Here is a 25,824-nt window from a genome sequence, read left to right on the forward strand (position 1 = left end):
CCAATGTGAACCCCAACTACATAATAAACTGCTACACTTGGCATCCGCAAAAGCACCGTCTGTATTATCTATCCTTGCACTCTTTAAATCAGTCATAAGTTCATCCCACTCATCATCAGTGGGAGGTTGAAGAGAGCTGAACTTATCATCACCTTCAGTATTATCTATCCTTGCACTCTTTAAACCAGTCATAAGTTCATCCCACTCATCATCAGTCGGAGGTTGAAGAGAGCTGTACTTGTCATCACCTTCTCCATCTACAACATTCTTTGTTGCACTCTTTAAACCAGTCATAATTTCATCCCACTCATCATCAGTCGGATGTTGAAGAGAGCTGTACTTATCATAACCTTCTCCATCCTTACTAGACACTATTGCTTGGCCTTTCTCAAACAGCCAGTCGCCATCAATAGGAGAATGTTGAATAGGTGTGTTGGCTGTCGTGGATATAGGAGACCGATCATCATTATGTTCAGTTTGTGATGAAGTCATGGGTAGTTCACGTCTAACCCCATTTATGAGAACATGATCATCAGAGTAAGCAGGAGGGATAGAAGAAGGATCATTATCACTATTGAGTGAGAATATACGTGCAGAAGCCAGGCTAATAAGAGGAACTAAGAACAATATAGGCAACCAAGCCCATCTGCTTGATGCAGCCATGGATATTACACTTGATCTATGACGATAGATTACAGTCTCCCTGTTTCAGAGGTGTTTTATAACCAAACTTTTGGTGGTATAAGGAATGAAGGTTGAAAGTTATACGTAAGTTACATGTCAGGAATGCAATACCATGTCAAAATAGCATGCATAATCTGTTGTAGATATGCAGGAAAGTATGAAATTTGTGTGGAAGTAAACCTTGCGTGTTAATAATATAATGTAACTGTCATGTATGGTTTTTTTTTGTATTCACTAGAATTAGACATCTGGTACCTTGTACAATTTGAAATGCCGGATGAACTATATCAAATTTCAAACTGACGGTTCTTTATATATTATCTTATCGTTTAAAATATAAACACCTTGGAGATAGAGGTTGTAGATAACTCACAAATATTACAGTTTATAGGTTAAGTTTTTAATGCCGCTTTAAAGCAGTTGTAAACATCAAAGTTTAAGTACCAAAAATGTGGTAACCAAGGTACCACAGACCACAGTTAGTACTAAGCAAAGACCGAGGAACATCCAAGCATTGATCTTTTTAAGTTTTCATCAAGATGTAATTTCAATCTGTAAAATGATCCATCTTTTTGGCCCCACTGGAAAATTACATGAAGGAAAAGTTCAACAAAAAGATCGTAGCAATGGATCATGTAGTTGTATTTACAGTCAAACAAAATATCACTATTAGTAAAGCTAACTTGCATTCCAATATAGCTGGAAAATATTAAGTGCTAAGTTGTGCATCTGACTATAATTATACATTCCAATATATGAAGAGGTGAGAAGGAAACAAAAATGGCCTAAAAATGGGAACTTCTATGGAGCACATATGATCAACGACTGATATATAAAGTTCTGCAGGAATTGCGATGAACAGTTTGAATCATTGAGTTAGTCTTTGCATCTCACTCTGGTCATCCAGAGTTTCAAGGAGAAGAGGAGGAGCATATCGTGCATTCCCTTGATGTTCCTCCGAATCTTGGCAGTAGGATAGGATGATAGTGTCAATAGATACTTCCACCACTGCAAAGAAAAGTGTAGCAACAACATAACCAAGAGCTGAGCACACCTGCATACATATGCAAAGCAAGCATATAATTCTGTTGCTTTATTTATAAAGACAAGAGCGACAATGGTTCAGCGACTGCAAATTATGTGATTCAGAATAGCCCTATATCATTCCACACAGCACAGGATTGTATTAAAAGGTAAATCCAAAAGCTCTGATTGTCTCAAAATGCTCAAACCTTAGATTTGCGTGAAGTATTAAATGTAGCTAATCTAAGTTCTGTGAAATTTTATTGCTCTGACCCCTTTTTAGATATCTAAAGGAAAAAAAAAGATATAGTCGCAGGTTATTTAACCACTACCCTTCCAAGTTTTAAATGATAAGATTTTGAGCCCAACCCCTTCGATATATTATATTTGGCATAGGAGTGCTACAAACCTCACCATATAACACATTTCCAGTGTGACTATAAGTTTGCAAGTCAACAGCTCTCAACTAACCCTATGCTTATGTACAGCGAACTTCGCTTCATTTTATGCGCGCAGAGTGGATTGAAAATGGAGAATTTTGGAAAACACATCTTGAATATTTTTTTTGTATTTAGTGGTACAGTATGCTTTCATAGTGAATATTGGAGTATTTCCACATGTTTGTGGGGGGGGGGGGGGGGCACTGCCTTCCTCAAGTCAAAGACTGTAAAATCATGGTAGGCTTACCTTGTTTCATCCACTATAAGGTGCATTCTTTTATAATGTAAAATGAGAGTGAGAGGATTATGACTTACCAGAACAGGAAACAATGGTGAGGAGACTTTATTGTGGGAACTTCTGTATCTATGAGTGTCCAACATTAGGAATGCAAACAAGGCACTTGCAAGGCTCACAGACAACTTTCCAAGAAAGAGAATAACATCACCAATCACATTAACCTTCCCTATCCTGAGAATGTTATTCCTGATTAGATCTGTTGCAATAGCAGAAGCATTGAAAAACGTTTCACCCGTGATTGCAATCTGTAAGCAACACACAACATCATCATACATCATCACCAATTTAAAAGATTTCCACAAAGAAAATAAGGCCCTTATAGAAGCATTATTTTAGCTGCTTTGGTTTCTACTTTCGTAATAATTAGTAACGGGATGATGATGAATTTACCAAGATGTAAGCATTGCGGTTGACATGTCTGATGGTCCAGCCAATGGATGCAAGAGTATACTGAGCTGTATAGTATGCCACTTTCCCAAGCCAATTTTCAGGCCTCACATCAGCTACTTTCAATCTCTGGCGTAATGACTTGAGTATAGGCAGAGTTGACCCAATGATTGAAACTATGAGGGAACCAATAGCTACAGATCCGAAGTTATATCTCAAAAGCCGTTTCATGGAAGAAAACACAGGAAGAAATAGAACTCCTTGCTGCAGGAAAATATAGATATTTTGAGTGAAACTTCGTATTTTGTTTGGACAAAAAATACAATATAAAAAAGGAACGTCCAAATTAAGTAGAAAAATATGATTAAATGATCATTTCCAGCTCCCTCAATCAACCTTAATATCAATTACAACAATTATAAACTCTTACAAGTGCTTCGCCACGAGCCCAATAATAAGAAGCAACAGATCCAGCAATAACAGTTGAAGAGAATGCTTTAAGAAACTGTGTGGCCCAATAACACCCAAGGAGATGAAATGCTATTGCAAGACCAAGATGAGGAGTGTATTTGATTCTATAGCCACAGCAGTGGTCACAGCTCACTCGATTTGACCCAAGATCATAAGTACAACAGTTTGAGCTGCATGCATTTTGTTCTACTTCACCAGAACTAAATAGATGGAGAGTCGCTGAGAACCAGATCATGTAGAAGACTGCCAACAATAAATATGGAACAATAGGAAATATAATAAGCGCCTGCACTTCACCTATGACTTTGGAAGCAACCTGCAAAATGTTTACCTCTAAACTCATTTGGCATTACATAATTCAAAAGATATAGAAACATGCAACAAAGCCTTATAAAAAATGTATAGTGAACGACATACAACTATACAAGGAATGTGGAAGTGAACCAATAAGAAATCTGGAGCTGTTATATTAAGAAATATCTTGTAGATCTTGGTATGAGTGGATGACTGAAGTAGTTATTAGTACAGTCATTCTTACTTGCCTTGAGAACAGATGTCGCCATAAGAATTCGGCGAACAATTGCAATTGTCGAGAGGATGGATACCAATACAGAAAAAGTCATAAGAACTGCTATGAAGCGAAGATCGCCTTGCTCCTAAAGCAAAAGATCAGAGGAACTGAATTAAGTGGAAGCTCATAAATAAATTTGTTAAATTATTATTCCAGTCCTCACCCTTCCAGTCAAATGATAGTAAGGATCATGTTTACCGATGATTGGAGAGATAGCATCGTTTCCAATCCATCCAGCTGCAAGAAGAATTTGTATGAAAAATTTTGGATAACTTCAAAATAATCCTAATAAGTTAAGTAAATTCGTGTGAAAAATTACGGATGACTTTAAAATAATCCTCGTAAGTTAAGTACTAAAGTGAGATAATTAAAAAAACATTTGAAATATTTTTACAGCTTAAAAGAATTTGGTAACATGTTTGTAAATTCAATTTTTGGAAGGGCCCAATAAAATCGAGTCAGAAATCTGGTGGGCTGTTTAGGGGTGTGTGTGTGTGTCATGCTCAGGCCATCTGTACTTTCTCTTCCCATGCCTACGGATAGGGAACCCAATATGTAATCAGAAGATAGTTGAATATATAATCATAGACTTGAAGGGACACTAACATAAATAATTGAAAATGAAACCCTTATTTTCCCTTATAAATCTCTAAGATGCAGTTCACCCTTTATTAATAATCGATCTCACTTCTGCAGTGTAGGTAATACCAAAATCATTCGTTGAGAAGTAGGATATTAAAAATTGCAAGTAGTTGAACACCAGCACACCAACCTTTTAGGTAGTAAAAGATAGTGACCGATATTATTAGAATGTTAAAAGTGCCGGCTGTTATCCACGTCATTGCAGCAGTAAAATATCGAATCAGTAGCAACCAAATAACAGATAAGAATAATGGTATGATTCCTCCACAAACAATCAGAACTCCCCAGGCCCTTCCAATATCAGCTACGTATCTCTGCAGAAAAGTAAATGTTCAAGATATTTTATCAATCCTGAAAAATAGATGAAGAGATGCTAACTTCTGCTGTTCTGCATATTTCAGATAAATAAAAGGTTCCATCATGAAACTTTAAAATAAGTATTCAATTCGCATATCCTGTCAAATATAAAGTGTCTCTAGGCAGTCAATGAGCAGTAAATGCTCCACGTTTTGGTAAAGTAGTGCGAAGTGCCTGCATCCTTCGGTTGGGGAGATGTACGTAATAAAATTACTATGAAAAGATATCAACAATAAAATGGTTGCTACATTTCAATTATGGAGGACTAAGTTCGGTGTACATTGCAAAGGTAATTTATCAAGGCAATTTGATAAACACTAAACATTCATCAATCATCACAAAAATTTTAAGCAGGACTGCCATTAAACTTCATAACATGGTTCAACATCCTAACCTTTAAAACAGCTGATCTGGAATTAATGGACTTGTGAATAGTTTTATCTATCAAAATATTTTCATCAATAGCCACACCTCCAATCTGATGCCAGTGCTGCAAAGACGCATTTGACACGCGTGCAACATATTGGCAACTCCAGTAAACTGCAAAATTAAATTATAGATCACAAAACAGTATAAATTAGATTGACATGGTCAAACTAGAAGCACCAAAAAAACCAATAAATCCTGTGTTGTTAGATTATGAATATTTATAACATCTCAAAAGTTGATAATACTATAACGCTCCACTAAAAATTGTTTGAGGAATATAATGAAATATAATATCACTTACCATTTACACTTGGAAAAAGGAGAGGGTAACAGGGTCCAAGGAGCTGTAGAGACGAGTTTCTCATCTCTGATGTAAGCATATCAAAATAGTCATAATCTCTGTGAACCCACTCTTTCATTGACAGGTGAATTTCCCCCTCTGGATAATTGCAGACCCATTTGAGTGAATCTTCTGATGTAACAGGACAATTTTTTACACAAATACTCTTAGCATCTTCCAGATTATTTAGGCTGTCCTTCACGCCACTTAGGTACACCTGATTGGGATTGAGCCAATATCTCAGTTCAATTCCCTTGAGATTAGGTTTTGCATTCTTGTCCCCGCAAACATTTCCCTTGAAGTCAAGACCGTGACTTAGCCTGACAAAAAAGAAAGAGTCAAAGACATGGTAACCTCTTTAAGCACTAATAGCCGTACCAATTATACAAATGTCAAATACCAATCTGACAGCACAACTTAAAACCATCTACATGCACAGTCAAGTAAACTTCCTATCTTAACCTCTCTTTTCATCAAACACTAACTTCTATACGGCCGCTAAGTAACTACTCGAATTTAATACTACTTATTCAAAAGAGCATTCCTGATACTTAACCTACTAGTTGAACACAAATGTTACAACTAGGCAATTCTCCAACACCTCTACGTCGACCTAGGTGCCAAGGAAGCTCCATTTCAAATGTTAAGAATCTATTGGGACGGAGGGAGTGATATTTATCTAACCTGTTCTGAATAAATTTGCATATATAAATTTATAGTACAATCATAAATGATTGGCATCAAGGATGCTAGGCATCCAGCACCAGCACCAGCACCTAACTTGATTTACAGACCTCCGGAAAATCGATAAGTAAACAATACTAAATAGCATAAAAAAAACACCCACCCACCAAAATGCAAGAAACTACTAAATGTACACCAAACATTGCAACAACAAAACTCACTAAAACCATTCACAATCAATTAACAACACTTCAAGTATCAAAATTTCACACACACACACAATCTTGAAAAAGATTCAAACTTTACCTCAATGGGTTCCCCTGATTAAACCCAAAACTAGAGTTAACAATCATAGCAACCCAAAAAACAACAAACAACACAAGAAACCCAATATCTCTACACTCTCTATTATGCCTTATAACACCACCACCACCATTTTCACTACCAAGCTGCCCATCATTCTCACTTGTAGAAGAAGGGTATCTCCCTATAACTGGACCTAATGGAACCCTCATCACTTTCTTGAGCTAAACCACTTTTTCAACACTAAAATCTGAGCTAAAACAAAGAGATTTAAGATGGGTTTTTGAAAAAGATTGAAACTTTACATCAAGAAAGAGTGAGTGTGAATGTGTTTGGGGAGGTTTCTTTGTTTTCTTGCTTAAATTATTCTCTTGTGTACTGTCTGTGTGAATGTATATGTTATGTTACACATAATATACTGTTTGTACGTAGAATTTGATACCCACTCCAGACTTTATAATATGTTATGCGTTTTTGTTGCTTTTATCTTTTTAATCAAGCATCATTCCAAATTTCAAATGCAACTTTTTGCTTTTTGGAGAAAATTTAATTAACTTGTAAGTTAGAACTGATTTAGCATTTGCAGATTAATTTACTGTAATATGTTATTACAACCAGTTGAGGATAATTATCTTATAAAGTGATGCTTACGATTAAATTATTGAAAATGCTGCTACAAAACTGAAATAGAGATATTATAAACTGTAACATGCAAATTGCAGAGTGACTTATTTTTCAGACGTTACGGTGGAAAAATATTAGCTATATTTTAAAAATAATATGTTATTATTATTTAAAATTATTATAAAAAAAATTATATTATTTATATATGATAGCTGATGAAGTGAAATTTCATTACATGTAGGGATGATAATTTGTACCGAACCGATAGATACCCGATCTGTACCGATCCGATCGGGTTTTACCGAACCCGAATATTTCGGGTTTGGATTCGGGTTCGGGTTTGATTTTTAAACCCGAATCATTTTCGGGTCCGGTTTGGGTTTAAGGCATACCGTTCCGAACCCGACCCGAAAACCCGAAACCCGTTCTGTTCCGACCCGCACCCGAACCCGATCTGAAACCCGTGTTAATATATAAATAATATTTTATATTTTATAAGTAGTAATATAATATATTACTAATATTAGTACTAAAAAAATATACTTTTTACAAACTATTTCATTAAAGTCGTTGAAATATGTTTTTAGCAAGCATTTGTTCAATACAAGTATACTAAAGGTCAAGATTGATAAATTATTTCACTAACAATTTATTCACAGAGATATGATCCATTGTCATCTCTGAACCTTCTAATCCAACCCCAAAAATTTCAATATCGTCATATTTATGAACACTTTGCTCAAATCAGATCCTAATAATTTTTCACCAGAGTTTGTGCAAATTAAGGTGCAATTAGTGATTTAAAAACCCGAACCGAACCCCATGGGTTCGAGTTCGGGATTAGTGGTTCGGGTTTTTCCGGGTTCGGGTTCGGGTTTGGCAAAAATAATCGGGTTCGGGTTTGGTTTTTGCTAAACCCGTTTCGACCGACCCGATTGTCATCCCAAATTACATGCGACAAATATAGTCAATATAAAGAGATTTGGCTAAAATTATAAATAAAGATTTTGTTATAATTTTTTTAAATATTCTCTATAAATTTTATTTTTAAAATGCCACTTAAATTTTTAACTTATGATTGGAGATGCCAACACTAGAGCCCGGAAATTGTTCAAGTCATTGACACAATATATCCCAAAAATAAATCTTACCAACTTTCATTTATGAATCCAGGAAAAATCGCTTCAATATCAACGTTTCTGACTTCACTTATTGGACGATATGAATTTTCCAAGTCTTCAATTTATAACATTCTTCGAATTTTAAACAAATTGAGCTTACGTTAATTATCTTCAGTTATCTATTTTTTGGGTTCAATTCACCGAGATTGTTCAAAAGGATGAGGTCCTCAAAGAAAAATACTTCTCTGATGATTCCAATCCACGATTTGGTTCTTTCAATGTTATGTATGGACCCTTCACGCGATATAATTGTCATTAGGTGTCAGTAAAATAATATCAGAATGGGTTTTGAGCCCCGCAGCACCTCTAGTGTGAGAGTAACGCTTTTAGATGATAAAAATAGAAAAGTAAAGTGTTTGTGGGTGTATGTATATGAGTGTATTAGAGTGTGTAGAAGAGAGTAACTCCTAAACTCCTTCTTCTTGGGTTATTTATAATCCAAGGATAGCGTTCAGGGATTTGTTATCTTTCAATCATGTCCGCTCATTGTCGGGGCAGAGTACGTTTGGTTTGAATGGATTTCTTACATGTGTCTAGGCAATGACTGTTCTATAATGTGCCAAGGGCGTATTGACGCGTGTCCAATTATTGGTTATTAATAGTTGTCACTGTTATGTGCGTAGACTTGTACCACACGTGCTCCTCTGCATTGAGTTTTCCTAGTATGGGCTGCAGGATTAGTTTGTTCTTGGTGGATTAGTTTGTTCCTGGTTTGGACTGGACATGGGTTGCCCTAGACCAGGGTCCACACCTAACCGGGTTCCTGGACTGGGCGGAGTCGAGACTGGGCTTGGACCTGGGTTGCCCTAAACTAGGGTCCACTCCTAGCTGGGATATTTATATCCTATCATTCCCCACCCTACCCCCACCCCCACCATGCAGATTTTCCGGATGAGGGAGTAGAGTAAAATATGCTGAACTTTTCTTTAGAACGCAATTTATTGCTTTTTGCCCCCAATCCAGATTGATAATGTAAAGAGCAATCCAGATTCAAGGTGATAAAATTTGGTTGACTAAAAAATTTGTTGTTTTCTGCCCCCCTCAATCCGGGTCGAGAATGTAGAGACCACTCCAAATTTCAGGATATAAAATTTGGCTGACATAAGAAGAATTTGTTGATTTTTGCTACCCAATCCGGGTTGAGAATGTAGAGACCAATCCAAATTTCAGGACAGAAAATTTGGCTGACTTGAGAAGAATTTGCTGATTTTTGCTACCCAATCCGGGTTGAGAATGTAGAGACCAGTTCGGATTACAGGATAAAAAATTTGGCTGACTTGAGAAATATTTGCTACTTTTTCCCCCAACCCGGATTGCGAATGTAAAGAGCAATCCAGATTCAAGTTGAGAAAGTTTGGTCGATCTGAGAAAAATTTTCTATTTTTGCCCCCAATCCTGGTTAAGAATATAAAGACCAACCCGAACTCAAGGATAGAAAGTTTGGTTGTCTAGAGAAAAAATTGTTGATTTTTGCCCCCAATCCAGATTGAGAATGTAAAGAGCAATTCGGATTCAAGGTGAGAAATTTTGGCTGACTTGAGAAAATGTTGCTATTTTTTGCCCCCCCCCATCAGGGTTGAGTGTGTCGGTGTCAATCCGGATTCGGAGAAGAGGATGTTGTTTGCCGGATCCTGAGGCAAATCCTGACATATCTGGAAGTTGAATCAATTTTTTAATTTTTTCCCCTTGAATTTGAATCGCGGGTAGTTAATTTTCCTCAAAAATCGCTCCACAATCACTACCCCTATAATATATATATAATCATTTTATATAAACAATTATATTTTGACGAATTCCGTCCTGCCACGTGGAAAGGACCGTTCAGCTCATTGGCTCCCTATAAAAGGGGTGTTCCTTCTTCCCCTCTTCACTTTACCAAAAACCAATACAGTAAAAACACTTTCTTTCTCTCTTGATTTTTCGACGAAGTCGAGAATTCAAAGTTGCTCTGGCGCTCCTCTTTTCCTTTCGCGAATAAACACGTAAGTCTCTGTCTCTTTCTTCTTTTTTGCTTAATCATCCTTTATTTTTTGCTTCAATTTTTGCATGCTCGAGTTTATTCATCTTTCACTTGATGGTTTTGATTAGATATGTATTTTGGATTTTTGGATTTAGCCTTGTGTAAAATAGTAATTCTTATTTGCTTTTAGTTTTGATTTCTGGGTTTTGATTCGATGTTCTTGATGTTCATATAAGCAAAAAAGTGTGTGTATAGGTGAAATGGGCATATTTTGGTGTTTGATTTTTATTTTGTAGTGTTTTTGGTTTAGGGCTTTGATAAGGACCCGGGTTACTATCGTGTTCCAGGACTTGGGTGATTCATGTTTGACTTGGATTATAGGATAATCAAGATAATGCAAGTCCGGAGTAGCGATGTATAGTAGAATTAGTCTTGCATTGTCGGTCCGGACTGATGGGTTATTATAGGACTGACATAATGTACCTAGTACGGACCATTAGTAAAAGATAAAACTGTAGGATTCTAGACTAAATCACACTGATCTTTATAGGTATATGGTCAGGATTAAGTCGACTGCCAAAATCTACTCCCTGACCCTCAAGTGAAGAAAGGAACGTGACCCGGATTCAGATGGGTAAAATAGCTTCCACTTCTAATAAGGTTATATCTAAGCTCTGGGTTAAAGAGCTCTCAGATCGAGGTATTCATTTCACCGCGAGGGTTTTTGGATTGATGTGAAGTATCATTTTGTAACCAAAGCCTGGGGTGTCAGCAATACCTTTATTATAGTACCTTAAGTATTCCAAATAGCTGAATGGTTATCTTGGGGTTTATGATGAAGCGCTTTTCGACCGTAATTTTACCGGGATGGTAATAAGCAATGAACCCTATTCTTTGAAGGACTCGTTTCGTGATATTGATATGGCGGAGATGGACAAAGCAGTTCGGATTGCGTTTCAATTAACTCCTCACATTGAGTGGAGGTGGCCTAAACCGGGTGAAAGAATTTATAAGCGGCCCACTGACGGATTTGTCCCGGTCTGGATGGAGCATGTGAGGTCCGGTTGAAATCCTCAATATCGCATGTTTGTGAAGCATCTCTACAAGTATCTTTATAAACTTTCGCCGATGTAAATTAGTCCTAATGACATCAAGTTGATTATCTGGGTCCTGGCTTGTTGTAATAATTATGTCTATCAACCAACTATGAAGTTATTTCATCAACTTTTTTACTTGGCGAAATCGAGCCAAAAGCATTTTTTATGAAATTCGGTTCCGGGAGCCGAATGTGGGTATGGTCCGGGCATCCCGAAACCAGTTATGCACCAATCCACTGTAAAGCACTGGAACGGTGAGATTTTGATGTTGAAGGGGATGACTTTGGCATATCTCCATTATTTTGTAGTTGCGGGTGTCGTCACCAACTATAAGCCCCCGGTTTTGGAGGGTGAATCCCTTGAACAGATTAAGTCCTTTTGTGGGTGTCTAGGGTTGCAGTTGACCCGAGACACTTTTGTGAATCACAAAAAATTGTTGGAGTTTGGATGTAAGTTTATTTGAGTTATATTATGTAGTCTGGATTCTCTTCTTTCTGTTTCTTTTGACTTGGTTTTCTTGTTTTTGTTTTTCAGGTTTGCCCCATTATAACTCGGATTTTGCAACAGTCATCTCTTCTTCAGCCTATGCTTCCATTTTCAACACTCGGGGCGGCCCCTTAAAACAAAGAATATGGGGTCTACAACGGGGTCCGGATCTGAAAACTAAGAAGATGGTGTTGAGTAATCTGGAAGATTGGAGAGAAGACACTTGTTGTTGAAGTTCCTGAATTTGCAAGTGAGATGAGGATTGAGATGTGGATGAAGTAGAGACCCCAAAAGTGTCCTGCACTACCTTCTTAATTTCATCCATGAGCAAGGATGAAGGAGTGTATCTGCTAGAATACATTTGATCCAGCTTCAGTCTTGAATTATTGGAGTGAGTGATATGGTTTTGAACTTGATCATGCTGGGCCACAAATGAGGTTATGAGACTCTTGACACTTGTCTCCACTCCACTTAGATCATACCTAGACATTTGATCAGCAAAAGTTATGAATTTATTCTTGATCTCTGTCTGTGAGGGAATGATTTGATCCATCTTCTCCCTAACCATCTTCATTATTTTGTCTTGATGCCCAGTGAGATTAATCTGAAGTGCTTTTCCAAAATTATGGAAAGCTTTGATTTGAGCCTTGTATACCTCATTCACTACATCATATACCTCCTATGGGGTTAAATATCTAGCATTGCTCCCCAAGATGGTTAGGTATTCTTCCCTGAATTGGGCTAGTACATCATCCATTTCAACAGCAAACTCCTTATCCATTCATTTGTCACAGTTTGCATCCTGACCAACTTTATCAACTATTTTAGCTTATTGTTCCTCAACATATGTCTGGTAGGATAGCATAATGGCCTGGTAGTCTTGATTAGTCATGTTGGATGTGAGAAGCTGATGTGATATTTGAGCAAGTCCTCCAATTTGGTCAACCATGAGATCAACAACTGTGGAGGGTTGAGATGCAGCTTCTTGTAGCCACTGGGAAATAAGATGAGGTTCTTGTGGTTGAGAAGTGGAAGGTTGGTTGGATGGGTGAGAAGGAGATAGGACAGAACCACATGTGATAGGAGTCACAGTTTGACTCACAGATTACCCTGTGGTTATGACAAGTTGTTGTTATCCACTTGTGGTGGGAACCTCCAGTTGAATTTGAGGGGATTTTACTGGGTTACTTTCATGTGCACCGGTCTTAAACCCTTGTGCTTCTTGGAAAACACAGTCACATGAATGTGATGATCTTTCCTCTCCCATAACAGGGTCATTGGAAATTATACTCCCAACTTCAATTTTTAATGTAATTTCAGCCAGAGTTTTTAGGGGAGTTGTTCCTGTGATAGGAACCTCCAGTTGAATTGAAGAGAATTTAGATAGCTCCCCCTCAGGAGTACTAGCCTCAAACCTTATAGCCTGTGAAGGCTGATTTGCTCATGAAGGTGGATTTGTGACCACCATGGGGTCTTCAGTAAAAAATGATGAATCCCCCATGTTTGTGATGGTATCTGATAAGTGGATTTTATATCTGCTTGGAACGATTCATTACAGGCTTTAGTTGGTGTTTTGGACTCAAGTTATTGGTATTTTTGTGTTATTGCATTACAAGCATTGGTTGGATGAAAAAATGAGCTTTTCAAGGAAATATGTTAAAAAGAGATCAGAATTAGAAGTCTAGGCCATGTTCATGTTGAAGAGCATCTCGATAGCTTCGCGTGCACTATTGATTCGCTAAATTCTGACGAACGGAGCTCAAGTTACAGCAAAAAGAAGAAATTGAAACCAAGTGCAGAGGAGTCGCGCGCCCGCGCCAGACTTGGGGTGGCCGCACCATTTTGACAGAGAACGCGCGTGCCCGCGCAGGATACGGGGCGGCCGCGCAGGATGCGGGGCCATAATCCTGATTTGAGTTGAATTCGAAGAATTTGGGAGCTCAGGTCATCCAAAAGCCTATATATATCAATAATAATTTGATTTTAATAAAAAAGGAGCAAATGGAGAGCAATACGAAGACCTAGAGAGCACGAGATGACTACAGAGAAGAAGACTTTTGTATTCGTTAATATAGTTGATAATTCGGATGCTTGTTTTCAATTTGTCTTTAAACCCCGGTACTCTTATATTGTTTATTATCATGTTTTCATTGGAACCCATGGTGACGATGAGTTCGATTATGAACTAATCGTTGTCATGGGGTTCTAGCGGATTTATTTATGGATTTCAATAGTTAATTTTTTTAAATCCTTTGTGTATGGTGATTTATGATTTTCTAGTTTGGTTGTGCTTATTCGTCTTTAATGCGTAGCTAATATCTAGGTTTAGAACTTGCCATGCTAGCATAAGTTTATGTATGAATTGACATGCATAATTCATGGGTAATTTTAACCATCTTATTCACCCTATGTAATCACCATAGATAACTTGCTCTTAAACCATTATGTTTTCAATCTTTATAGACGTATAGGGACTAAGCATAATTGGTGTCTATTCAACTTCTATCTTAATTATGGATGTTTGATAGTAGGGTATATGCATAATGAAAGTTAGCGTATACTAGTTTCGTGTTATCTGATTAGTTGTCATCACCATCACATGCTAGGTTTAAGGAACATAACTTTGAATGAAGTATTTAATGAAGTTAGAATCCCATGTTTATTCTCATATTAGTAATTCAATCTTAATTCTCTTAGTTAATGTTATTTAGTATTATCTCTTAGTTAAATCAAAACTCAAATTGTTATTTATCTTAGTAGTGAGTGATAATCGTACATTGTTGCATAAGTGCATAATCTGAACTTAACCTAAACCAGTTCATGTGGGAACGAACTTGACTTATATCTTATACTACTTGTGATCACGTGCGTTTGCGTGTATTTTCGCGTGTGTTTTAGTGCGAACAAGTTTTTGGCGCCGCTGCCGGGGAGTATCGGTGTTAAATTTAGTTTATGTGCTTGACATCAGTGGTCGTTAAAGTTCACTGACTCGGATATTTTACTTACTTGTTTACTTTATTTGTGTTTCAGGTACTCTAGAGAGCGTGTATGTGAACGTGTTCTCAATCTCGTAAGGAAACACTGGACAAAATCGAAGAAGTTGACGAAGTTTTTGAAGAACATGAAAAAGTTGAAGAAGAAGTTTTTGTTGCAATGGGAGAACCAGTAGCAAATCCAAAAGCTTTGATGGATTACTCTCAACTGAAGATCAATGACATTCAATCTAGCATTGTCATACCAGCCATTGTGGCTAATACTTTTAAAATCAAGTCTAGCACGATTTAGATGGTACAGAATTTAGTACAGTTTGGGGGTTCTCCAACGGAAGATCCCAATATGCATATTAGAGATTTTATCGAGATCCGTGACACGTTCAAGTTCAACAATATTTCTGAAGATGCTGTGAAACCGAGGCTTTTCCCATTCTCTCTGAGGGATAAAGCTAAATGCTGGTTGTATTCTCTACCACCTGGTTCTATCACTACTTGGGAGGATCTAACTCAAAAGTTTCTTACTAAATTCTTCCATATGGCAAAGACAACTGCAATCAGTAATGCTCTGACTCGATTTGTGCAGCAATCGGGAGAATCTTTATGTGAAGCTTGGGAGCGCTATAAGGAAATGCTTAGAAAGTGTCCTTATCATGGAATACCTGATTGGATGATCATCAATTGCTTCTATAACGGTTTGGGAGCACAGTCAAGACCCATGCTCGATGCAGCATCAGGTGGAACCTTATGGGCTAAGAGCTATGATGAAGCTTATGAGCTAATTGAATTGATGGCTGCTAATGAATATCAGAACCCAACTCAGAGACTACCTCAAGGCAAGGTAAAATGAATTCTAAAGGTAGATATAGCTATGGCTATAGCTGCTCAGCTAAAGGCATTGACAATGAAAGTGGATTCTTTGGCTAGTTATGGAGTTACTCAGATCGCTGGTGTCTGTGAGCTTTGTGCAGGTGCACATGAGACGGAGCAATATGCTATATCTAGTGAATCAGCTCTGCTCGTGAACAACTTTCAGAGATTGCAGCAACCAGTTTCTACCACTTATCATCCTAACAACCGCAATCATCTTAACTTCAGCTGGAGCAACAATCAGAATGCGATGCAACAGCCTTATCAACAGTTTAGAGCAAAGCAATAACCCTCATGGTTTTCAACAACAGTATGCACCAAGACAACAACTCTAACTTCAACAACAAATGCATGGAAGTGCCGATCAATCTACTAATGAAAACTTTGAATTGGAGGAGTTGAGGCTTATGTGCAAAAGCCAAGCGGTTTCTATCAAGACTCCGGAGAATCAAAGAGGGCAAATTGCCAATGCTTTGTTGAACCGTCAACCAGGAACTCTTTCTAGTGATACAGAAGCTAATCCAAGCAAGATGGAAGTCAAGGAGCAGTTGAAGGCAATCACATTGAGGTTTGCAAAAGTCGCGAGACCCCAAATTCAGCAAGATAGAGATTTTGAAGATTCTGTTCAGAATGCAGGTGCATCTGCACCTTTGGCAATTTCAGAAAATGAGAATGTAGCTGAAAAAGTTGTGCATGAGGATGCCAAGGTGGAACCGAAGAAGAAATCTGTTGAAAGCAATCCTCTTGAGGGTAATACAGGGGATAAACAGGTCTACCCACCTCCACCATATCCTAAAAAACTTCAGAAACAGAAGTTTGATAAGCAATTTTCCAAGTTTTTGGAGGTTTTCAAGAAGTTGCACATTAACATACCTTTTTTGAATCTCTAGAACAGATGTCAAGCTACGCTAAGCTCATGAAGGGTATTCTATCTCGGAAGCTAAAACTTAAGGAGTTGGAAACCGTTGCTCTAACGGAAGAGTACAATGTTGTGCTATAACGGAAACTACCTCCTAAGCTTAAAGATCCAGGAAGCTTCACGATAGCTTGCACCATTAGTAATCTGTTGTTTAACAAGTGTTTGTATGACTTGGGAGCTAGCATTAATCTGATGCCCTTGCCCGTTTTCAAGAAATTGGGACTACCTGATCCAAAACCTGTGAACATGTCTTTGTAACTAGCTGATCGTTCCATCACTTATCCGTGAGGAGTAGTGGAGGATATCTTGGTTAAGGTAGATAAACTCATCTTCCCTGCTAATTTTGTCATTCTAGACTTTGAGGAGGATAAGAAGATTCCCATTATCTTGGGAAGGCCATTCTTAGCTACAGGATGAACTTTAATCGATGTGCAAAAAGGTGAACTAACCATGAGAGTTTAGGGTCAGGATGTCACGTTCAATGTCTTCAATGCAATGAAATTCCCCACTGATGAAGAGGAGTGCTTTAAAGTGAAGTTGGTCGACTCCGTAGTGACTTCGGATCTTGATCACTTGCTAAGGACTGACGTCTTAGAAAGAGTCTTAACAGGGGATTCTGATAGTGAAGATGAAGAAGGGGAAGAGCAAATGTAGTATTTGAATACATTTTTATGGAAGAGGAAGATGGATTTTCCGTTCGAGTCTCTTGGTTTGGAAGAGCTGAAAAATTCTCCAAAGCTTCTCAAGCCATCTATTGAAGAAGCTCCTACACTTGAGCTCAAACCACTGCCTGATCACTTGAGGTATGCATTTTTAGGCGATGCATCTACTTTGCCTGTTATTATTGCATCTGACCTTTCAGGAAGTGATGAAGATAAGCTCTTGAGAATTCTGAGAGAGTTTAAATCAACAATTTGATGAACTGTAGCAGATATCAAGAAAATCAACCCTTTTTATTGCATGCATAAAATTCTGTCTGAGGAAGGAAGCAAGCAACTGTTGAACAACAAAGAAGGCTAAATCATATCATAAGTGAGGTTGTGGAGAAAGAAATTCTTAAATGGTTAGATGCAGGAATCATGTATCCTATATCTGACAGTTTGTGGATAAGCCCGGTGCAGTGTGTGCCTAAGAAAGGAGGCATTACAGTTGTAGCTAATGAGAAGAATGAGCTCATCCCTACTTGGACAGTCACAGGATGGAGAGTTTGCATGGATTATCGAAAGCTGAATAAAGCCACTAGGAAGGATCATTTCCCGCTATTATTCATTGATCAGATGCTTGACAGGTTGGCTAGTCATGAGTACTATTGTCTTCTGGATGGATATTCAGGATATAATCAGATTTATATTGCTCCAGAATATCAAGAGAAGACCACGTTTACTTGTCCATTTGACACTTTTGCTTTTCGTCGAGTATCTTTCGGACCTTGTGGTATACCTGCTACTTTTCAGAGATGCATGATGGCCATTTTCTCATATATGATTGGCACTAATGTGGAGGTGTTCATGGATGACTTTTCCGTGTTCGGGATTTCTTATGATGAATGCTTGCATAATCTTGGTTTGGTGCTAAAAAAATGTGTTGAGATCAATCTGGTGCTCAATTGAGAAAAATGTCACTTCATGGTGCAACAGGGTATCATTCTTGGGCGCAAGGTATTTAGCAAAGGTCTTGAGGTGGATAAGGCTAAGGTGGGGGTCATTGAAAATCTTCCTCCGCCAATCTCAATTAAAGGAGTCCGCAGTTTTCTTGGTCATACGGGTTTTTATCGGCGATTCATCAAGGATCTCTCCAAAATCTCTAAGCCTTTGTGCAGTCTGTTAGAAAAGGATGTTCCCTTCAAATTGGTTTCTTGGGAGTTTGGTTTACCATGGGCTTCTTCCCAACTTTAGAAGTTGGAGTTATTTTTGTGCATTTCCTTTCATTATCCTCATCAGCAAGTTCTTGCTTTATTATCAACTCCTCTTCACTAAAATTTACTTCACATACTTTGAACAGTGGTGAATCAACCTTTCTCAACATAGTTGGGACATCTTCATTTGTTGTTGCATTTCCCTTATTACCTTCAACTTTCTTGTTGTTGTTCAATGCATCATATTTCAAGCCAATAGCTATGTTTGCACATGGCTTGTTCTTCTCATGGTATTGACCAACTAGCTGGATGCATTTTTGAATGACTTCAGTTTTACCTCATTCTTCTATATCTTTTCTCTTAATACAACTTCTATTTCACTAGCACACTTCAGCTTGTTCTTTAGATATTCATTTTCTCGCTTGACTGTCTCAAACACCACAAGCAGTAGCTCAAACTCTTGTTTCTCACTCTCAAGCTTCTCATTAGCTTTTGATAACCTACTGACCTCATCAGTATCTGCTATCATGCTAGTATGGATATGGAACATTTATATGCTCATCTTTTCAACAGTCTCCTTATATTGACTTTCATTTAAAGCAATAGTGGTAAGAGTTGGTACATGTGTTTTTGATGAGGATGACTCTCCTTGCTCCAAGGCCATGAGTGCATAGTTTCCTACTTCCTCATCATCATCATTATTTGAATCATCCCAACTCTTTCCTTCTGCAATATAAGCTTTACCCTGTTGCTTTCTTTGAAGAGCCTCATACTTTGCTTCCAATTCAAGATAGGCCTTGTCATTTTTCACATTTTTAAGCTTCCTGCATTCTGTAGCAAAATGACCCAATTCATCACAGTTGAAGCACCTGATCTTTGACTTGTAAACAGATCCTGTTTTGTAGTCATTTTTGCTTCCAGAATTATACTATGCCTTTGCCTTCCAGCTGTTGTCCTTGTTGGATGTTTGACCCTTATTTTTGAAGAACTTTTGCTTCTTGACTTTAATGTTAGAGAATTTTCTTGCTAAGTAAGCCACGAACTGATCTAACTCATCCAGTTCATCCAAGGTATATAATTCGTCCTCTTCAAGTTCAAGAATAACTTGCTTTTGTGGTTCCTTATTCTTTTGCTCATTGCTTGAAACAACTAGAGTCTGGATTTTTTGTTCATCATCAAATGAATTATTGTCATTAATAACTAAAGCACTTGATCCATCAACAACGTGCACTTGACCAGCTCTTAAAGATTTTCTTTGAGTCATTTCCAGTTCATAGGTTCTTAAATACCATATAAAACCTCCAATGTCATTCTGCTCAAGTCTCTCCCTTCTCTAATAGCTGAGATTTTCTATTCTAGATGGTCTGGAAGGGTGAGCAAAAATTTTAAGTTAACCTCCTCAACTTCATAGTATTTATCATGAACTGCAAGTCATTAATCAACTTATTAAATCTTTGAAAGAAATCGGTTATACTCTCCTTTGGTTTAGCCATAAAACCCTCTTACTGAGATACCAAAATCCTCCTTTGATTTGACCTAACTTACTCTGTTCCCTCACATAGAATTTCTATTTTCTCCCAGATTTGTCTGGATGTGTCACAGTTGATAATGTTATTGTACATTACATTATCAAGTGACTCTATTAGGATTAGTTGCAAGCCACTATCCAAAGAGACTTTCTCCTTTTCAGGTTCAGTGTACTTTGAGGGATCTTTCGGAGCATAATGAGTTGGGATGACCATGTTTCCATCAGTAGATTTCTCAACTCTTTCCATGAGAGTGAAAAGACCATTCTTGAGAATCTAAACATATAATAGGTTGGCCATCTTTATAAACAGCAACATCTTCTTTTTCCATAAAGTATAGTTGGTTATGTCAAAGGATGGTATTTGATACTGCTAATCTTTTGTGTATTCATTCTTCCAAGATCTTTAATCTGTTTACTTTCAGATTTTGCTCTGATACCATTTATTAGGTAATGAATACAACACAGGGGGGGGGTGAATGTGCTTTGGATATTTTTTAAGGCTTTTTGAATGTTTGTTACTTGTTAACAAAGCAGATTAGAAATGTAGTAATATCATGTTAACTGAAATAAAACGGTGCACACAATATTTCAAAAATCACTTAATTTTGTATTAAAATCAAGCTAGTGTTTTGCTACAAATCCTAGGTTCTCTGTAAGTAAAGAACTCAGCTTCTTCCTTGTAAGAGTTACATGAAAAACTAGATCTGTTTGATATATTTTAAAAGCAAAAGACCATTATTTACTTTATAGATTAGTAAACATAGGTTTACATAGAACGCAATAAGATGTATTAAACCCTACTTTAAGTTATCTCTAAAGTTTTCCATTTCTGGCTTAGTGTATCTTTGTAAATCGCGTAGTCTATGACTTTCTTTTTTCAGTTAATCTTGGCCTTTGACCTTGCACTCTTCAAGCTACTTTTATAGACTTTTCAATTTAAGTGATTAGATCATTTGTTGATTGACAATCTTGAATATTTAACTTGCCTGCATTCTGTATTTGAGCTTCATGTCGAGATCTCCAGTTATTGTTATAGAGAATTGACATCTCGATAAGTATAATGGCTTATCGAGATCTCTTAGTTCTCTACAAGTGTTTTGACTTATCGAGGTCTCTAAGTTCTCTATAAGTGAATTTGGATAGTCGAGGTCTCTGAGTTCTCGATAGGTAACTCCGACTTGTCGAGATCTCTGAGTTCTCAATAAGTGAACTTGGCTTGTCGAGGTCTCCAAATCTCTGCATGTAGAAATAACTTGTCGATATCATTGATCTTCACATCTTCATTTTCCTTGTTGATATCTCTTATTTCTCGATATGCAGAAATGACTTGTCGATATCTCCAATCTTCATATCTTCATTTGACTTATCGATATCTCTGGGACTTATCGATAACTCTGGGACTTCTCGATATACCAATTTGGACTTCTCGATAAGTCATTCTAGAGTTCTCGAATGACTTCTCTATATGACTTGATCTGTGACTTGTAGATATCTTGACTTAAAACATTTTTCTCAAAATAGATTTATTTAACTCCAAGCTTCTTCATAATTTCTTTGAGGCATGATCTTCTTGATCTGTTAGGTCACACAACGCTGTAGAAGAGGGGTTGAATACAGTGTATAATACAATCAAATCGATTTAGAACACAAGTAACAGAAAATAGATGTATTCGATATAATAAACTCTGTTACAATGGAACTGTCCTCTCTCAGTGATGAACAAATATCACGAGAGCTGCTAGGTTACAATGTATGATCTTCTCGATAATGATAACACATATAGTGTAAACCTATGTCTGTGTTTATATAGTACAAAGTTACAAGATAACTTCTAATTGATATGGAATATAATTCTGTCTCCTAAAATATATCAATCAGATATCTTATATAATTCTTCTAGTCCTCTAACTCTTTCCTTGCATATCTTCTTCTGTATTAGTCTTGATCTTCTACTGTTAATCAGCTTCCTTCCTTAACTGTAAGTCATCTCGTACTTAAGTTCTGACATGACCTTAAGTCCTGATATGACACTAAGTCCTGACTTCCAGTAAGTACTGATATTTCCTGTGTGTTAAGATCTGAAAACTAAACATGAAATATATTAAACATGACATCTCAAATATATACAACAATCTCCCCAAATTGTAAATTCTGCAAGAATGTACAAGTTAATAGATTTGATGATGTCAAAAACATTTAAGTTCAAATGCAATAAAAGTTGAATAAGACTATCAATTAATACTTACAGAACATCCAGCTTTACCAACATTACTGGATCAATCTGAATCCATAATGATTCTTAACAAAATCTTTCACCATCTTATCTTCAGCTTTCCTCAGAACTTCAACTAACTGTGCTTTGACCTACATCAGTTCTTCTTTTTTACTATCACCAATTTGATAAATGGCTGTTCTGAGAGCTTGAATGGATGTTCTTTCAAGTCCATGACCAAGTCTGATAACTTTAGAATGTAAAGAGTTTTCATTATAATATAAGCATTTTCCTTTCAGAATTACTTCCACCTTAGCAAAATTCTTCAGCATAGAAATTTCTCTTCCATCATCTTCAGTAATCATTGGACTGTAATGAGAAGTCTTTGTACCAGAGATTCTGAGTAGATCTTTTATAGCCTTCAAAATGTATTCTTACCATCTTCTTGTAACATCAGATTTTACTTCCAGAAGATAGTGAATATGTTGAAGTTCTCTGAGAGACTTCTTTAGTACATCAGTATCAGCTAGTCTATAAGTCCTTCTATCATTGAGAAATAAGATCAATTTCTCTTTTAGATTCTCCTTATCATGAGCATCTATCAGAACTTGAGCAGACAACACCTTGTCAAGGTGCTTTTGTTTGATTTGTTCATATGGTTTGTCTGTCAACATGAAAGGATCTCTTAGAGTAACTTCTACTCCTGTTTGAATCTTCTCTTCGTCAGAACCTAATCCAGCTCTATCTATAAGTTGCTTGGCTCTCAACCCAACTGTAGCGAGTTGATTAATCATGAGATTGGATTTTGGTTCAATTGGAGTAGCTTTCTTCCATAACAGCTTCTTCTTATCAGCAATTGTCATTTTATTCATATCAACTTGATCAGAATTTGTTGTTTCTTCTGTAGCTTGTTGTCCTTCATTCTGAACAACTTGAGCAATGTCAGAGGTTGTATTAGATTCTTCAATTATCTTTCTTCTTTTCAGAATTTGAATAGTTTCATCTTCAAAAAGATTATCATCAGTTACTTGAACCATTTTGCATACTGGTTTTATTAGAACTTGAGAAATTTTCATCTCCAATGACTTGATTGGTTAAATAACTTTTCCTTTCCCTTTATCTTTGGGATTATTCTCAGTCTGTGATCTAGTATTGAACTTTGAACTTTCATAATTTGACTTTTCCTTGATCACAATGCCTTTTTCCTTAGGCCTTGGAGGTTTCTTTGCATCAAAAGCTTTAGACTTAAGATTTGTCTTCTCAGTTGCAAATCTAGCTTCTTCCTCCTTGAGAGCTTCTAAATCCATTCATGGATTGTGTTTCAGAAATAATCTTCTTGCTATCTCCTCATCAAGTGTCTGGATTTTAGGATCTTTTTAATAAACAGTAGTCTGCTTCCCTTTTAGCTTCAGAGTTTGCATAAACTTCTGAGAGTCTTTTGATCCTGACTGAATCAGAATATCAGAACTTGTCATCAGACTTTGTTTATCAGCACTTGACTTCAGACTTTGAACATTCACATCATCAGAACTTGACTTGTTCTGTATAGAAGATTTTCCTTAAACTTTTCTTTGACCTCTGCTCTTTTAAGAGTTTCCCTGGTCATCACCTTTATCATCATTCTTCTTCAGTACTTGAGTAGGTGAGCATTTGGACTTAACTACCTTCTCCCCTTTTTTGGCATCATCAGGAAGTAAGAGAGAGAAGAAGTTCAACTGAAGATTGGATTTCATCCAATTGAGCTTTCTGAGAAGCTTGATTAACCAAAACCTCAGCAATTTGGGCATGTTGCTCCTCTTGAACTTTCTCAATGGCTTCAATTTTCTCAAGAGTAGGTCTAACATACCTATTCTTGTCAAGCTTGAGCTGTAGATCGAGCTTATCAACTTGTTCTCTGAGTGTATCAACTTTAGCATGAGTAATAGAATGTAGACCATGAAGACTTCTTGTACTCATAGTTGTAACCTTGAGTTGAGTCTTGAAATCAGAATTTGATAATAACTCATCAGCTTTTGATACATGCTCTGTCAGAATTTTGATGCATGGAATAAAATCTGATTCATTCCACTTCTTGGTCCACTCAACTCCCCTGTGAGTTTCTTCCCAAGGTACAGGTGCATCCTGTCTGACAAATTTCTTCACCAAAGCTTCCTTTTCCAGAATAGGAACTGGAGTTTCAACAGAAATACTGTCTCCAGAACTTGAGGAAGTTTCAACATTTTTTGACAGTACAAGAGTGTGTGATGCAACTGGAGATCCAAGAATAACATCATCTAAATTCTGATCATCAGAATTTATCTTCAGATCTGGTCTCTTTGATGTAGGTGGTATCTCGGCATCTAAGATTGGAGATTTGACTGTAGATGGCTGAGCTTCAGTAGTTGGAGCTTCCAGATAAAGAACTTATGGTATATTCAAATTGTGAATATCTATCTCAGAGTTGTCAGTTTGTTCTTTAGCATCATCTGAAACTTTTATTGGAGGATCAGGAGGGGTAACCACTGTATCAGTAGCAGTGTATGTGGCTTGAGCTGAAGAAATCAGAGCTTCAATAATGATTAGTTCTTCTGAGATCAGAGATTCCTGATCCCCTTCCTCTGCTTCTTCATTATATTCTGATGAAGATTTAGCCAAATACCTCATAGCCTTCATTTTCTTCAATCTCCTTTCCAAAGAAGGAGTTGTTGTTGCAGTATCAAAATTTACAGATTTCCTTTTCAAAGTATCAGAACTTTGAGCTGTTGTTTCTTTCTGAGAAGTAACATTCTCAGCTTCATTTATCACAGGTTCTGATGCAGGAACCTGTGCTTCAATTGTTTCCTCCTCATTATCAGATTCATCTCTGAGGATCATCTTCATTCTCTTTTGTGGAGGTTGAGTAACAGACTTTGTCCTCTTAGAAGATTTGGAAGATGAAAGTCTGATAGTATGTACTGATGAATCAGGTTGAGATGATTGAGTTGATGATTTTATAGATGTCCTGATGGTAGATTTTGGTTGTGGTTGAAAAGTTTGAGGTGTTTGGGTAGTGGTGGTAGATGCTGATGGTTGAGGTTTGGATGGTTGAACATCAGGATATAATGCAGTATATTTAACTGGATCATAGGTTATTAAGGTTTGTTTGACAGATAAAGGAACTCGGAGGGGTCTTAACACAGCCTTCTTATTATCAGTAGATAATAAGTCATTAAAAGCTCCTTTTTCTAGTCTAAAAGATGGAATTAATTCACTAGCAGATTTGGGTTTATCATCACAACAAAAACTATAAATAAGCTGACAGAATCTAGCAAATAGACAGTATTCCTATCTTCTGTCATCCTATCCACAATATAACCTAAAACAACACTTGCATAATCAAAATCAGTTTGATTAATGAGAGCATACCCGATTTGTTGACTAAGTATGGGGATTGCATCAAATTTAGATAATTTGTTGGCGAAGGTCTTTGTAATGCAGTCAAAGAAGAAACTCCA

The 25,824-nt window shown here is 37.0% G+C and overlaps 1 protein-coding gene and 1 non-coding gene across 2 annotated transcripts; both read right to left on the reverse strand.

Annotated features, from left to right (window-relative positions):
- Nucleotides 1-1,186: 1,186 nt before the first annotated feature.
- Nucleotides 1,187-7,046, reverse strand: LOC141671492 (choline transporter protein 1-like). Its single transcript, XM_074477768.1, has 10 exons — nucleotides 6,633-7,046; nucleotides 5,604-5,962; nucleotides 5,268-5,413; nucleotides 4,647-4,830; nucleotides 4,038-4,111; nucleotides 3,846-3,959; nucleotides 3,263-3,619; nucleotides 2,836-3,096; nucleotides 2,463-2,690; nucleotides 1,187-1,738 (listed from the first exon to the last, which is right to left on the reverse strand). The coding sequence occupies exons 1-10, from the start codon at nucleotides 6,839-6,841 to the stop codon at nucleotides 1,553-1,555; spliced, it is 2,118 nt and encodes a 705-aa protein (XP_074333869.1). The 5' UTR covers nucleotides 6,842-7,046; the 3' UTR covers nucleotides 1,187-1,552.
- Nucleotides 7,047-15,520: 8,474 nt separating this feature from the next.
- LOC141676169 (small nucleolar RNA R71) lies at nucleotides 15,521-15,627 on the reverse strand. The gene has a single exon (XR_012556774.1). It is a non-coding gene; the product is annotated as a small nucleolar RNA R71 (small nucleolar RNA).
- Nucleotides 15,628-25,824: the final 10,197 nt, after the last annotated feature.

This window comes from Apium graveolens, chromosome 7 (assembly GCF_009905375.1).
Source record: "Apium graveolens cultivar Ventura chromosome 7, ASM990537v1, whole genome shotgun sequence".
NCBI classification, from domain to species: Eukaryota; Viridiplantae; Streptophyta; class Magnoliopsida; order Apiales; family Apiaceae; genus Apium; species Apium graveolens.